The sequence below is a fragment of the Anguilla anguilla genome, chromosome 12 (genome assembly GCF_013347855.1).
Source record: "Anguilla anguilla isolate fAngAng1 chromosome 12, fAngAng1.pri, whole genome shotgun sequence".
NCBI lineage: Eukaryota > Metazoa > Chordata > Actinopteri > Anguilliformes > Anguillidae > Anguilla > Anguilla anguilla.
This window is the reverse complement of record NC_049212.1, coordinates 18,840,036-18,857,151: the sequence shown is the minus strand read 5'-3', so window position 1 is coordinate 18,857,151 and position 17,116 is coordinate 18,840,036. Positions and strand designations below refer to the sequence as shown.

At 38.7% G+C, this 17,116-nt stretch overlaps 1 protein-coding gene across 2 annotated transcripts; it reads right to left on the bottom strand.

Annotated features, from left to right (window-relative positions):
- Positions 1 to 2,243: 2,243 nt before the first annotated feature.
- On the bottom strand, positions 2,244 to 16,608 carry LOC118209364 (extracellular calcium-sensing receptor-like). Of its 2 annotated transcripts, none has more exons than XM_035384614.1 (6): positions 16,402 to 16,608; positions 15,827 to 16,118; positions 13,889 to 14,683; positions 13,563 to 13,790; positions 3,461 to 3,584; positions 2,244 to 3,340 (listed from the first exon to the last, which is right to left on the bottom strand). In XM_035384614.1, the coding sequence occupies exons 1-6, from the start codon at positions 16,605 to 16,607 to the stop codon at positions 2,442 to 2,444; spliced, it is 2,544 nt and encodes an 847-aa protein (XP_035240505.1). In that variant the 5' UTR covers position 16,608; the 3' UTR covers positions 2,244 to 2,441. The 2 variants fall into 2 exon arrangements, with proteins under 2 accessions (XP_035240505.1, XP_035240506.1); XM_035384615.1 differs by having other exon boundaries at positions 15,827 to 15,990; positions 16,402 to 16,472.
- Positions 16,609 to 17,116: the final 508 nt, after the last annotated feature.

The window sequence follows — 17,116 nt, the reverse complement described above, 5'->3', positions numbered from 1 at the left end:
GCCTTACGTTTATTCTTCAGCATATTAAACGCATGTTCATTTTGATTCAGATCAGGTGCCTGACTTCAAGAATTTTCCAGTTTTTGGACATCCATTTCATATACTGAAGAGAACCCCTAAGGCAAGCCGCCCCGAAACATGCAGGAGCTGAAGACGGCTGCGCACAGGCCTGGCAGAGCATCATCTGAGAAGATACTCCGCTCCTGGTCACAGAGTAGGTCACAGACTTGAAGCAGTCTTTGCAAGCAAAGGATATGTGAGAAAGTATTAAATATGACTACTTTCATTGACATAACATGAATCTGTCCCAAACTTTGTAGTGCCCTGAAATTGGGGGGCTAAGTATAAAAACTGTAGTAATTTCTACTTGGTAAAACCAAATTGTATAACAATATGCAAAATAAAAGCTGAGAATGTGCACTTCAACCATCTGAATTGTTTGATTACAAATTTAAAATTGTGGAGTACGAACTCCGAACCATGTTTTGCTAAAAAAAGAAAAAAAACATGGGTTGTACAGGATTTAAGTATAGCAGAGAGGAGAAAAATGTGTTCTCCTAGCTCACCACCATAACCAGAATTCATCTCTGCCTTTTTAAGATGTCTGAAAATAGGACTTTTGCTGCCTGTTAGTTCATAAGTAAGGAATTCTAAATCACTTTTTGCAAATGAGGAATTATATATCTATCTATCTTGCCAAATGTAAGCATACTAAAATTACTATGATTATTTTTACTTGATTAGTATTTTATTTCTTGAACATTTGTAATTTAATATTTATGGTAAGTAACGTAGCCATAGGTTACGCAGAATAAATCTCTCCAAGCTGTTCAGTGCTCACGATAAAGTTATAGTATGTTTCGAGGTGGGAACGGCACACTGTGTTGAGTCTTTTCCAGCACCACCACCCCACATGTGAGTAGATCCATAGCTGCTTTTGCACATGGAAAACGTTGCCATATTGTTATTTCCAGCAAGCAGGGTCACAAAACCAAAGACTCCATTATTTTACTAGTTGGATAGCATTCACACATGACGGTGCCAGTAATTATTGTTTCAACAAGCAGCAAACTAAATACTGCAAAAGAGCTAAGAAAGTCAGTCAAGAAAATAACCAAGACATAGGCTATATGTGCAGTCCTCCCGGCAAGGTATGATTTTGTTAATTCTGGCTTACTAGTAAGAGAAGCCAGCTCATGTTCTCAAATTAGCTTGAAAATGAAAAAGCGAATCATAACAGCTAACATAACAGCCACATATAAATGTGCATATAGACCTGTTATAACTTTAGAAATGTTTGTCTAACTGCCATGATGGACAGAATGTGTACTACCTCACTAGCTTATTAGGTAGCCTATCATTTATTTTGTATGTCTGCTTCATTTAATTTCTGATTTGTGGTAAGAAACAACACAGCTTGATGGCTTTGCGGAGCAGGGTGAGTTTTGCATGGTTGATCCAGTAATATGGCAGGTTTGTTCACAGTAACGTAAAACATGAACATTTGTGTAAATGTTACTACATTCTGAGCCAGAATGTTGCTAGAGCAACTTTTCCAGAATACTAACTCTGGCTCTCATTCATACCCATAAAAGCTAAAGGTCTGGTATAAGGCTGTATGTGTAGAACCACACAGTCTGTCATGGCTTATAGAATTCAAATAATTTGTATTGTCCTATAACAAGTCATTGCACAATTATTGCTTGTTTTTGTTTTATTCTTCAATTATCTTGCATATTGCTGAATAACGATCAGAAGTCAAGATGCAGGGCCCTGTTCACATATTACAATTTATTTCTGTTAGATTTATATGCATATGTGACTTTATTGTCCATTTTTTACGCATCCAGGTTTTTAAATGTATAATGTATAATATAATATACTGTAGCTTATTCTTCTGCCTAGTTGGCTTTGCAGAGGTTAGGTCAGAATAGTGTTCACTGTGTGAACTAAACTGTGTTCTTGGCTAGAAATAGCTGTACAAAATAAGTATTGTATCTTATTGAACCTGTGTTTAGTAGTTGTCTATGACCATGAAATGCACTTTGTGTATGTCGCTTTGGATAAAAACGTCTGCCAAATAAATGTAATGTAATGATACAGTTAAGAACATGTTGAATTATATCAGAATTTAGTACAAGAACATTTCATAGTATTCATGCAATATTGAGGAAGTATTTTGCTACAATAGAATGAACCAGTTGTATGGGTAGTTCAAAATGAGTCACAGAGACATTTGTGTTTATGAAGTTTATGAGGTTTGCTATTAAGGGAACACAGGTTAATGAACATAATTTCTTCCATTTGTATATTTTGTGAACCTTATGTAAGGGAAGACATCATTACGTTTTTATTTCACATACTATGGCTCTGCGGTCCCGTATCCTAAAAAAAAAATTATCTTATGGATAAAGCAATTAGGGCAATCACTGAGATTTCACTTATGTTTTAGCCATTACATGTTTTCTTGTATTTTGCTCTGGTCTGAATAATATTATATAACATTTTGGAAGAAAGATACAGAACAGCAAGCCAAAACTAGATGCTAAAATTGCAAATATCTCCACAGCTACAGTGAATTTTCCAGGTGAACTGACATAAGCTGGTATAAAGGTGATCCAGACTGCACAGAATATGAGCATACTGAATGTGATGAATTTGGCTTCATTGAAGTTGTCAGGCAACTTACGAGCCAGAAAAGCTAAAACAAAGCACAATATAGAGAGGAGACCAATATAACCCAGTACAGCCCAGAACCCCACTGCTGATCCTACATCACATTCTAGAATTATCTTTTCTTTGTAGTGCTTCATGTTCTTGGTGGGGAAAGGAGGGGATAGTGTTAACCAAAGCACACAAATAAGGACCTGTATGAGGGTGAAAGCAAGAACACTCAGTCTCTGCTGGGAAGGCCCAAACCACTTCATGACATTACTGCCTGGAAGTGTAGCCCTGAAGGCCATTAACACCACTATTGTTTTCCCCAGAACACATGAGATGCAGAGGACAAAGGTGATCCCAAACGCAGTGTGGCGCAGCATACAGGACCACTCAGAGGGCCGGCCGATGAAGGTAAGAGAGCAAAGGAAACACAGTTTCAATGAAAAGAGCAGCAGGAAGCTCAGCTCTGAGTTGTTGGCTTTCACAATGGGTGTGTCCTTCTTTATAAAGAACAGCACAGCCACAAATGCAGTAATACATGCTCCAAATATAGAAAAAATAGCAAGCACGATTCCCAAAATTTCGTGAAATGACAGAAATTCGACAGCTTTTGAAACACATTGATCTCTTTTAGCATTAGACCAGTATTCTTCTGTACACTGAATACAGTTGTTAGAATCTGTAAAGAAATAATATTGTTATTAGAACACTCTTACAGCTATGGCTGTACAGTAAACTGAGCACAATAAAACGTGCAACTAGGGAATGTTCTCCATAGACTGGTTAGAATTGACTCTACCTGTGGAATTGCTGATTTCTTGTTCAGCACAGGGAACACAGTCATAACAGCAGATCGGCCTTCCTCTCTGCACAGCCTTCCGGGTGCCTGGGGGACAGCTCTCACTGCACACTGACCTGGGTTTCTGTGCAACATGTTTCAACTCTCAAAGCACCCATGGACAATGTGATTTGTACGTAGATCGTGATAATTATTTGCACTACTTTATCATATAGATATGTGGCCCATAAAGGGGGCTTTTTAATACTTTTGTGAGAACTGTCATTGTGTCATTTCCTGGGGAACAGTAAACATGGAGGAGCAGTTACTTTTGTTTTGCTTTGAACTTAACTTTAAAAATGAATATTTTAGCTAGACTATTTTCAATATGTGTAGCCTACAATCATTCCTCTGTCACACACAGCAGTAAGTAAATGCTTTGTATGTATTAGCTAGCTAACTCTATGTTTTGCTTGCTAGCGATCGATCTCTTGCTAGCTAACAAGCTTTTGCAGGCTAATATGTACACAATTGTAAATAAATGGTTCCCTAGCTTCTGTCAGGATTTGCAGGGTAGATGAACTACCTTCGTGGCTATCTCCTGGAATGATGACAGAAGCTAGGAAGGAAGAGTTGTTATTTCAATCCAGCACTCAAAAATTTGCTATATGTTCTATTCATGATTCAGCTGATGATTGTGACACTTAGCCAACCTAAATGCATCACAGCACTCCTGTCAATGTACCAGTCGTCTATGAGGTGCCGATTCATTCAAAATTATGTTGAGAACAGCGCAGTGCCTGTAATTTGTCAACTGGTGCAGTGGATCACATTTAACTAGTGTAGTCTGTCGAGTTATTGGCGAGGGGCGTGTCAGGTTAACTGGCAGATTCTCTCTTGGAGTTGGTGCGCAGGGCATGTCGACAATTAACTGGCTCAGTGAATCGAGGATAACTGGCGCAGAGCCTGGCGGAGTGCTGATCAAACAGGGGACCGGGGCATTGCCATTCTCTGTGAAGCTTGCAAACTTTAGTGGTTACTCACGGTATTGCAGTTTAGTAAGCCCCTGGTGCCAAAAAGAAAATTTCCCCATTGAACTTCATTCAAAACTTGGAATTTATTCTGGCCAAAGTAAATTATTTTGGACAATACTTTGAAACTCTAAAATGTCTCCACACCGAACTAATTTCTCTCGAGGCACCAATTATTTTTTTGAGCGCCACACACAAAGATATAAGATTTATTTCATTCCAATTTGGTCCACGTGGTTTTACATCACAGTGCACGCACCTGCATACTTGGGCACACCCGTTCATGAACGTGTATGAGGCTACGATCGATGCTGAAAAAAGCTGAACGGAGAGAGTTGTCTGCATAGAACCGCTGTATCAGAATACATTAAGTATTAATCATGACCTAAGATTACATGAATCCACCGTCATTATTGTTTCATTATATTGAAATTTTAACACTATTACTAATTACTAATTAATATTACTAATAATAATGTACCTACCATAAAGTTATTGCATCCATTGTGTATGGTGATGAATCGTGATGAATAAATAACTAATAAATAAGTAACAAAGCTGGCTCTTAAATTAAGATGCTATTATGTTGATTCCAGTATATTATCATATTGACCACATTGTAATTTTGATATATCCACAAATAGCATACTATTATGAAAAAATTTTCATATTTGTAGCATTTCTGTCTTGACATGATGGTGCTGGTGATGACAAAGAGTAATCACATCTGAAAAATAAATAAGCCAGGATAAATAAATAATGAGAATAGCTTTATATTTTTTATTTGCTCTTAAATTGCTATGCTGCTGATTAAGGTAAAGCGATGATGAAGATGATAAACATGTCAATTACAAAGATGATGACTTCATGAATATAAAATAATGCATACGAATAATTTATCAACCGATTTCATGTCATTTTTGCTTTTTATTTATTTATTTATTATTTACAGGCTACCCTCACAGTTCTTTGCAGATATAGACAGTGTATTGGCATTCGACTTTTAATTGTAGGCTATATAGCTACTAACTGCTTTCAAATGTGAATGCTCCTTTTTTTTTGGTGAATTTGCAATTTCTTGTATTCCATGATAAAAAACACAGTCCCATAAAGATTAATTGACCAGCAGAGTTTTTCAGTGATGAGGTACATTTATCAAGGCTACGTAATGACATGTTGAGTAATTTACACCTTGTACTGCTTAGAAGAAAAACCAAAATGGAATTCATGACACATGCAGATTTTTTTTTGTGCATATTTCTGGTGTATGAGATGAGGAATGCTAACTGTAAGTGTTATGCACAATCCTGTTCCGGTGATAGCATAAGGAAACAGCCATGAACAAGTACTGATAAGAAAAAATGATGAATGTCAACATTTTCGTGAAAACATGCTTACATACAGTTTATGATCAAATGTGATCGTATACATGCTTCGTGAATGAGGCTCATTTCTTTTATACATGGCCAAAAATATAGTGTCTGCTGATATTCTACTGTCAATATCTGTTACTAAATATGGAATAAATATAAAACCTTACCATTGATTTTACTCATAAAGATGTCCCTTTCGAGACTGAGTGATCATATATGGCCTTGGACAATCCGTTTGTGTAATGTATGCTCATTTGTGATTCCTGCGTACCTTCCAAAATAGCTGTTCGTAATACCACACATGTTGTTTATGGTGTTGTTTTTAGTTCAATCTGGCTTGATTGACAATTAATTTATCCAGTAGGTGAGAGTATTATCTTTCTAACAATGTATAACATGTCTTATTTTACCAATGGAATAGTGTTCTATAGCCCCGCGTAACCTAAGGTTTTGTCCCATCATCACCTTACACATTCACTTTGTGGTAGCAGTAAAAGACACTGCACCCGGCAAAACGTTATTGATGAGTTTCGTCATTTGTTGGAAAATATTATTATTCTTGAGAACTTATGAGCATGTCTAATGCGGTTGGATATATGGCAGTGAGTAGCTGCTGGCAATGATTTCCACAGCCTACCACACCAAAACGTTTGGAAGCTACTAGCTTGCCCTTTTCAGTACTTAATGAGTTCGCTGTAAATTTGATAGATAAATTAGACATACTCAAACAACCCCTTTATAAAGTCACAAAAATGCATGCTCACTTCTATAGTGTACAGTTGATAACTAGATAAACATCAACACGAGTTGGTTGGATAACGTTAGATTGCTTTTGTGTCATTTTTATGAACATACACACGGATAGCTAGCTATCATCCGATTCATACAGAAGCAAGTTAGTTAATGGAAGATAATAATGTAAGATAGATAATGTAAGATCATTTGATTCTTACAACTAATTAAGTATCACTGCTGCTCAATTATGAGCAATATCTTACATTTTTTCATCTTAGGCTAACTTAGCAGATATTTAATAGTGTCATCTCACGGGAAGTTTATTAGGAACAAAATGAGGTGCGCTTATGCAGATGCTATGTTACTGCTTTGGTCTGCACTCCGACAGGCTCTGCGCCAGTTATCCTTGATCCACTGGTACCAAAGGTTCCTGGATAACTATACCTATACATGTATCAGCTGCTCCTCCATGTTAATTGTTCCCCAGTAAATGACACTGTGCCAATGACCCGGAAGAACAAATGTGCTGTTATTTATAGATATTATTTTCTTGGGTGAATGAAAAATTTTACAAGGGAACAGAAAGATTTGTGATATCACACAAAAGCATTTTTTTTCCCTCAACAACGTCTCTTTAGGGCAGTGGTAACCAACCCTATTCCTGGTGATCTACTGTTGTGTAGGTTTTCACTCCAAACTTAAAGTCATTCAATAGCTAAATATTTGCATTGAGTTGCTAATTAATAGAGTCACGTGTGCCAAATAGGGTTGAAATGAAAAACTACAGGATGGTAGATCTCCAGGAACGGGGTTGGTTGCCTCTGCTTTAGGGGCTTCATATATAGATTAAAGCCGCAAGCGGTGTTGGGAGGGGTCCAAGCATTGGCACAATTGCGCCCCCTATGGAGCAATTTTTAAATGGTTTTGTCCTCATGATCATATACCTTCACCCAGCATATCTACTGCATCGCCATGGATGTCTCCTAGCCGCTAGGCGTAAAGGCCTTTATCATAACACTAAAGGCTGTTTTATACTTCTGCATAGTACACGTAAAAATGGGTCTGTGTAGGGGTTGTGCGCAATGTGCGGCATGTGCGACGGTTGCAGACCACAGCCACGTTGAAGACGCATACCTCTTCAAGAAATTAAAAGCGTGTAGTTAGTAACCAGTGCCCGCATACACCGTAAAGAAGATGATTGGTTGACTGCTGACATGAGGTCACTGGAAACGTTAAATATGCGACTAAAAGCGCTTTTGTCAGGTGAATGTCTTCTTGCAACAAGTTACATCTGGCTGAGCATTTTTGTGGTCATTGTTGCAGTATTTAGTAGGTTTGTAAATATGAATGAAGGTGTTGTCTTTTGAACTATAACGGTCAGTAACAAAATCTAATTACGTTGCCTGCGCAACCTGTGCTATATGCTGCACATGTATAAATGATCTGGCCCTTCGCGAGTGCCGCACACAACGGAAATGCAGACTACACAAAAGTATAAAACAGCATTTAGATGGTCTGGCTTCCGCGCCGCAACTAAAATAGGCATCAGACACATATCCCAATCCATTGCTCATCTTAGCAGAGAATGCACATTTCAGAGCGCCTCAGAAACAGATAGAATAATAACACATACATACACGTTTCAAATAATAAATATGACATTGAGAAAAAACAAAACAAAAGACGAAATATCAACTCGCGACCTGCGTGCTGTGCGCAGAGTAGCCTAGAATTAATTTAGACATTGGCAGATAAGAAAATTTTTGGTTACGCTGACCTACAAAACGCTATTCCAAAAGCAAAATCAGACATGTTATACATCGTTAGAAAGCTTATACTCTCACCTACTGAATAAATGAATTGTCAATCAAGCCAAATTGTACTAAAAAGGGCGACAACGCCATAAACAACAGGTGTGGTATTACGCACAACTATATTTGAAGGTAGCCTACCCAGGCATCACAAATGCGCGTATATTTCACAAAAGGATTGTCCAAGACAATATATGACCACTCAGTCTCAAAAGGGACATCTCTCTGCGTAAAACCAATGGTAAAGTAGTATATTTATTCTATGGTTAGTTCCAGATATTGACTGTAGAATGCCATGGTATAATTGTTAAAAACTTTGTATCGTTTATTTTGTTATTCAGTGAGCAGCGTTTTCACTGTTGCATTGGCATATTTTAGGGCTAATGTCAGGTTTATCTTGTTGCTATGGAATACGATTTCTCTCAGCATAATGGCGGATTAAAAGACTAAACGAACTCACCCGATATTGTCTTCAAATGGATCCATGCCAAAGAAAAGTAATGATTCATCCTCTCAAAGCTTTTACTAACAAACTTTTAGTAGCAAAAAACGAAATATCAACTCGCGATCCCTGCTACCTGCTTCCTGCGCTCAGATTACCGTATTATTTATCTCATAAAAAACACGTTTTCAACATACAAAAATGCCAAGTTGCTCACACATACAAGACATACCCCGTCTATAACTCATTCATTCAGACTGCCAAAATCCAGGCCTGCGATTAAAAGTATTGATATCAAAATGATGCCAAGTTACGGTACTACAAACAATATAGGCTATCTTGCCTCACCGAAATTACATTAGATGTATTCCAAAGCAATGCTACCCAATATTTCCTCAATTCTTTCAAGCCACTTGGCCCTGTGTTTTGTAATCTTACCATTTTACAATGTCATGCAAACTTTGTGTCAGATCAAAGTGTCAAATATTTCGAATTGCCTCATGGAACACATTGAAATTCATGTAGAAAACTGCTGGTCAGTAACTACAGGAAGCATATTTCTCCGGAAAACATATGTTTACACTTGCTTCTGAACTGAATTTCAGTAAATGTACAAGTGATTGTATATTTGCTACGTACAATAAATACTGCATGTAAAATACATATTGTACATACATACATACATACATAGAGAACTTCTTTATCCCCATGGGGACATTTCCCTCGCAGCATGTTACATTCACATTTACGAACAGACATTTATACCAAGAAACATACAATCATTCACGCAACAGAAAGGCTGGGCAGCAAAATACATACATACCAATAGGACATATAGACGCCTATTCAATCAATCTTGACTTTGAGAAAGCCATCCACACATATGTTTGGCCTGTCCATGTACTGCATGCTTATACACACAGGGCCAAGTGACTTGAAAGAATTGAGGAAATATTGGGTAGCATTGCTTTGGAATACATCTTATGTAATTTTGGTGAGGCAAGATAGCCTATATTGTTTGTAGTACCGTAACTTGGCGTCATTTTGATATCAATACTTTTAATTGCAGGCTTGGATTTTGGCAGTCTGAATGAATGTGTTATAGACGGGGTATGTCTTGTATGTGTGAGTAACTTGGCATTTTTGTACGTTGAAAACGTGTTTTTTATGAGATATCATTTCTTTTTGCAAAGCGTCTTATTATGAGAGTGAGAAATGCGAAGTGACCCTGTAAGAAACGGTTGTGGATTATGGCTATCCTTGTGTGAAGTTGTACAGTCTGATGAGCATGTACCGTTTAGCAGTTTTGGTTTGCTATATATGTAAAACAGTGGCTGTGACAAAGGGTGCGGTGGCGTAAACGTAAACGCATGAGAAACGCAGGTGAAATATGGCCAGTGTATGTACTCATGGCCATCCAACAAGCCTTGATTGACAAAAGAATCAGCGAACTCGTAAAATTAGAGCTCCCTAGGTTGCAACTTGTGTAGCCTTCTGTCCTGCTCTGTTGTCTGTTATTTCGTGGAGATGCACTTTTAGTGTTTGTAAGGTTTATAAGGCATTTTGATAGGCTTATGTGCAGGTAGGAATCCTCTTCGCTGTTTTGCTAAGCTAGAACCGGAAAACGTGATAGTGGAGAATAGGAGCAGACGCATATGTCCCAGCAGGCTTTGCATATGAGAAAATAACAACAGTGTGAGATAAATTAGGAGAAATTATGAAATTGCGTAGTTGAAACAATACGTTTTTAGCAGAATGGGCATGTAGGTGAAGGTTGACATGATCACATGATCACAGACTACAGTGCAAAGTAAATGAAGTGACCATGAGCGAGCTTAGTTGCCTTATCGAACGGTATAGAAACATTAGTTGCTGAAGTGGAGGGTTAAGTAACGTGTAATCTATTGCACTGATGCGCTTTTGTCATATTTAGTAGTAGTTATAATTATGAGTGAGTCATGATTTTAAATGTAATGTTTTAATGCGGAGTTGAAGAACGTACATACGTAGTAATTGTTTGTATGTGGCTAGATAGAGAACAGGGCGAGGTAACATGAATGTAGAAACGTGGCGTTTGCTGATAAGTTTTGTACGGTAGCCAAGTGAAGAAATATAGTTAGTAGAAATGGCACAGTAGTGAACTGGTGTAACTTTTTAATAAAAGGAATACATTTGCCGCCGTGAAATGCATATGGGTGGCCGTGAGTGAGTTTTGGTAAAGCAAATATAAGCGTAAGAAAACGTTAGTGTAAACGAGGAAACTATCTGCCTGAGGGCGAGGCGGGATTCAATCCTTCAACCGGAGGTTTACCAGTCTGTGACTTTGTTAGTGCAGCACCGTGACATAGCTATGCAATGCGTGAAATATCATTAGCAAACCTGTTCGTGGTTTTAAAGAAGAACACAGGCCAGTAAGCACAGAAGAGCTCCCGTTGAATCCATATGGCTTTGCAATATTGTAGCCGGTTAATAACTGAACGTGCAGACGGTACGTGATAATGCAGTTCAGTTCGGTATACGTTCGGTGAACGGCGGGTAGATATGGTGCAAAAGCAATAATTGAGAAGTAGTAGACAATTATTAGTGAGGGTAAAAACAGGTTAAAGAAACGTTCCTAGCTGGGCTTGAACCTACGACCCCATGTTCCCAAGACTGTAACCTTGCCCACTAGGCCACAGGCAGGCAAGCTGTTTAAGCTGAAAATGTTTCAGAGTAAAAAGGTATGGGTATTTTGCGTGTGTAGGAGAGTTTTTGATTGGGTCGTGTAGGTGAAGATTTGGCTGGTGTCGGTAAAATGTCCAATGGGGAGACATGTTGTTCGTGGGATAGGCGGCAGGAAAAATAAGAATGAGAAGAAGAAGAAGAAGAAAGAGAAGAAGAAGAAGGAGAAAACGCAAAATCCCCTTAGTTTGGGGCTTTATTGTGTGGACATGTGAAGTTGTTTATGAAATCTGTCTGTTGAAATGGGGTCAGAATGTACAGAATTTAATGTTTTTAAGGGCTGAGTGTCTGTGGCTGTTGTGGTTGTTTCTGTGGGGAACCCTGAAAAGTGCCAAACTCTCGGTGCTGTATAGGTATGGGGCATGCCCTCGCCAAGGCGTAACTTGGCGGGATGGCATACCTGCCATCCCAATTTAGACATTGGCAGAGTACAGCATAAATTGTGTCTTTTGTTTATATTCAATATTAGTAATTGCAGCAAGAAACTGCAGCTGTAGACACAAGATAGTGTGTTATGTTATGGTAGCAACGGAACGAAGCGGACTATATATGTATTACCGTCATTGTTTTATTATACCAGCGTGTTTTCACGCATTTGCACAGAAACTCAAATACTATCAATAAAATGGTTTAGCCATTTCTCAGCATAATGACAGATTCAAAGACTAAACGAACTCACCCGAAACTGTCTTTAAATGGATCCATGCTCAAGAAAGGTAATTATTCATCCTCTCAAAAAGCTTTTACTAACAAACTTTTGGTAGCCTAGCATGCACTCTGGCTGACACTGTCTTCCAGTGCTTCCCCGACGTTCAGACCCTCCCCTGATAAAAACTAGACCCTACGGTGTCGGATTACTTGCGTCGCCATAGATGTCTTCTAGCCACTTGCCGTAAAGAAGTTTACTAGATGTCGTAACACTTTAGATGTGGAGCTACAGCTCTTCCGCACCCCAACTAATACAAAAGGTCCAAATGGCGGGCAGACAATATGGTGGACATATGTGGACCCAATAGCAAAGTTGTAGAGCATATTCAGATGCATTGGTCAATTAAGTTTTGTGTTAATCTGACTTACGGTGTGGGAGTTATGACCTTTTAAACATGACCCTTTGTTATAGTGCCACCATCTGGCCGACATGGGTTATTTGTAGTGCCTGAGTAGTGGGGGGACATAGGAACCCACCTACCAAATTTGGTTGGTCTACAACTTATGGTTGCTGAGCCTCAGACATTTTAGAGGAGAAAGGTTCCACGCCCCAACTAAAAAGTCAAAATGGCAGGCAAACAATATGGCGGCCATAGGTGGCCCCAATAGCAAAGTTGTAGTGCACGTTCAGATGCATAGGTCGATGAAGTTTTGTGTTGATCTGACTTACGGTGTGGGAGTTATGGCCTTTTACACACGACCCTTTGTTATAGCACCACCATCTGGCCGACATAGGTGATTTGTAGTTCCTGAGTAGTGGGGGCCCATAGGAACCCACCTACCAAATTTGGTTGCTCTAGGACTTATGGTTGCTGAGCCTCAGACACTTTTAGCGGAGAAAAATAATAATAATAATAATAATAATAATAATAATAATAATAATCCTAACAGATACAATAGGGTTCCACCAGCTTCGCTGCTTGGACCCCTAATAATCCTAACAGATACAATAGGGTTCCACCAGCTTCGCTGCTTGGACCCCTAATAATAATAATCCTAACAGATACAATAGGGTTCCACCAGCTTCGCTGCTTGGACCCCTAAATATCAAATGCTGGAAACAGATTACTGTCACACATGTTTGCTAATTCTGGACTTTCTACAGTAATATTAGTCTTCTCTCATACATTTTCCATTTTTGTCCTGATGCTAGTTCTATTTACATATGCCGCTGCACTATTTGAACTGAACTGTCTTATTTAATTATTTTTCTCAATCAGTGCTAATAGCTGCACACAGGTATACAGCTGCATACATGTGCTGTCATCAGACCACATTTTCATGTTGCACATAAACACTTACCTGTTTTTGCCCACCTGCCCAAACCATTGGAACAGGGCTCATCACAAACTGCTGCCCAGGTGGTAAAGAGGCATCATAGTTGCCGACCACTCTGAACTTTACTGCACCATCAGGACCAAGCTGCCAGTTCACCACCTCATATCTGGCTGCCGGATCTCCATTACTGTCAAAAGAGACTTCCTCTCCAGTTCCCAAAGTGAAATTAACTTCTTTCAGAGCCTTAAGTACCTGTTGGGGAACAAAGATTTAAGCTGAGATAAATACATGAGTGAATTTATTCATAATGAGGATTTGATTAGCTTTGTAAGAATGGTTCATTTATGTACCTGCCAGGGCTGTGTTTTCACACTGTTTGTACAGCCTTGATGGGGTGTACATGCCAACAGGCCATGTAGAGAGTAAGCAACAGCATAAACTGCTTTGTAAACGTTGATGGAGGTTCTCAGCTCTGATACATCAGTGTATTCGTTTCTCACTTCAGTTAAGCTCTCAAACCCTGTGCACGGATTTATGTGAAGTAGATTGTTTTCATTTGTGAAGGCACATTGAAACACATTTTCCCAAAAGTCTATGACAACAGTATTATTTGGGTACTGGGATGGGTGAAGTTTCAACAAAAACTCTTTAAAGCCGCTTATTTTGCCTTTGGGGACAGCAAAGCCAATAGACCCTCCCAGTATTCTGAAACTTGTTGGTGTTACTAGTTTGCTTCCTGTTATCCAGCCTTCACTGCCAACCATTTGGAGACCTGTAATATTCTGAAGCGTCAGCTGCTCCAGTAACTCGATCATTTCACCCTGACCAAGAAATGCTACAATTACCTTTGCAGTACCTCTTTTGATAACATCTACAACCTTCAGTAATTTCTCTGATTCTGTTCTGTAAAATTTCTCAGAATACTCAATGCAGATCCCTTCCTGTTGAGCAGCTTTTATAAATGTGGCCATCCCATTGTTGCCATAGTCACTGTCACTTCTCACTGCTCCAATCCAGGTCCAGCCAAAGTGCTTCACCAGCTGAGCCAGTGCTCTGCTCTGGTAATAGTCACTGGGAATGGTTCTGAAGAATGTGGGATATTCTTTTCTGTTGCTCAGACATGCACATGTAGCAAAGTGACTGATCTGCAAACAACACAAAAGGACAACTTCATCAGAACTTTGTATAGACAATGATTCAATAGTATAGCCATTTTGTAGATCATGAGGCAAATATATTGTGTGTGTGTGTGTGCACGTGTGTGTGTGCGTATGTGTGTACGTATGTGTGAGTGTATGTGGTTGAACCAAACAAAAACTTTGTCACATGCACAGAATGTTGCTTCTTTGAAAAAGTCAGATATTGACTTTTGAATATAACATTTGAGTATGGATTTACATGTCTAAATATGAGTTACGGTTGCCTCCATCAGTATGCTGTAATAGTACATCCCATAATATATAATCTCCGCAATGCCAAGTCCATTTTTTTGCATCTCAGTTTAATTTCTTCCTACGGATATAGTGGTTTTCAATCATTTTCTCACTATTAAGCAAAACAGGTGAATCTATGTTTGCTATACGTCTTTGGAATGTCTTTGTGCCAATATATTACAGCCAACTAGTAAATGTTTTTTTATCCAGAGCAACTTACACAAGTGGAATATATTCAAAAAGAAAGACAATATACCAAACAAAACTCTAAGTTGCATGTCAGTTAGCAATATCCACCATATTTTAAGAATGTAAACAATGCCATTTCTGACACATACAATGTCAGTAATCTATTTCACAAATATAATCACATGTCTGCAGAAACAGTATGTTAAAAAAGTGACAAATGCTATTTTCATTTTCAGGTTAAATGTTATGTAAATTACAATCACATTTTTATTGCAGATTTAATACTTCCACATTAATGAATCTGTGGTTTTTATAAATTATGCTATTGTTGTCAGTAAGGTTTAGTAAATTGTTTTGAACATTCATTTTTCAACCACAATACACTAAAATGCACCTATCAGAAACATGAATACTTTACTAGGGTCTATTCATTTGTGATTGCTGAAAACATTTATTTACCAAAATAAATTTGTAATTTTAGAGGGCTTTTAAAAAATGTTTTCCCCCAAACATTGAACATAAATATTTTCCATTATTGCTATTTTTTCCCTAACATTCACACAACAGAGGAGATATAGAAAATGTTTCTTTTTATGCTACTTCAGCTTTTAAATATCAACAAATGGCTACTTCTTTTGCAGTTATTGTAAGACTAAAATAACTTACCACTGGAATTTGAAATAATCCTACTGTTGCAGCAATTGCCATAGTGTTTGTAGATCCTGATTCTCCAATGATGGCATGCACTACGGCTGGTGTGGAGCAAGATGTGTCGGTCAGTGTTTCCTCATAACCGTTCATCAGAGCCATGGCTGATTGTATAGAAAATGCTGCAGAGAAACAGGTGTCATATATTTTATATCCAAGAGATACACCTGGGAGGATGTCAGTTCTGTTGTTTATTTCTTCAATGGCGAAGATCATAGTTTGGGCCACCCGGAATTCTCTGAAGATAACTCTAGAAATTACATATTGTATTGATAGTTTGTTTTAGTGAGCTTTTTAGTACTAATAACAACAATTTTAACATCATATTTTTCATTGTCATTTGACACTCTTTGAAAAGTCATTCATCATGTATTTACCCAGAAGGCAAACCTAATACAGGGTAACATGTCTAAAGTAAATTCTATAGCTTTCATTTTTCACGTTATTGATATTACTCTTATGATTGTTTAGTCACAAAAAACAATATCATCAGATTTTCACCAATACAAACACCTGTTGCAGGTTAACCTCACCGGGAGCATCTCAGCGGTTCTGGTTTGGCGTCAAATTTGATGGTTATGCCCAAAGGAAGTTGTAGCATGGCGAAGACTCCGCCGATGTTGATGTCTCCATGTTGATAGAAGCTGGGCTTGGCTGCCCTCCCCAGTATTCTGCATGGTGGGGTCTGTGCTGCAGCCCAGAGGACTGTTAGTGCCAGCAGAATGATCTGCAGTGCCATCCCACTGCACATCTCAGATCCAGCACTGCTGTGTACGAGGTTTAAATACAGCAGTTTTAATTCTCCATCGATCTGTGACTCTCAAAGGAATGTCTGAGTCCCAGGGTAAGCAGACTGAGGTGAAGCAATTTGTAAAAGCAACTGACGCAACATAAAAGTAATTCACACGTGAAGGCACTGCGATCAACAAGTGTAGTCTTTCAAAATTATGTTTGGGTTTTGAGGCTTATTTTGGATTACAAATGGACACATATTTAGATATGCTTGTGTCCGCAGAGACCAGGGTTCAATTCTCAGCAGCTGTACTTCCGGCTTGGTCAGACGTTCCTACACACACAATTGCCAGTGTTCGCAGGTGGGAAGCCGGTGAGGGTATGAGTCCTGATCATTGCATTAGTGACTCCTATTGGTTGGTCGGGCCGCCTGTTCAGCAGGGAGGGGATCTGGGGGAGATAGCGTGAACCTTCGCACATGTTACGCTCTCCCAGTGAAACTCCTCGCTGTCAGGT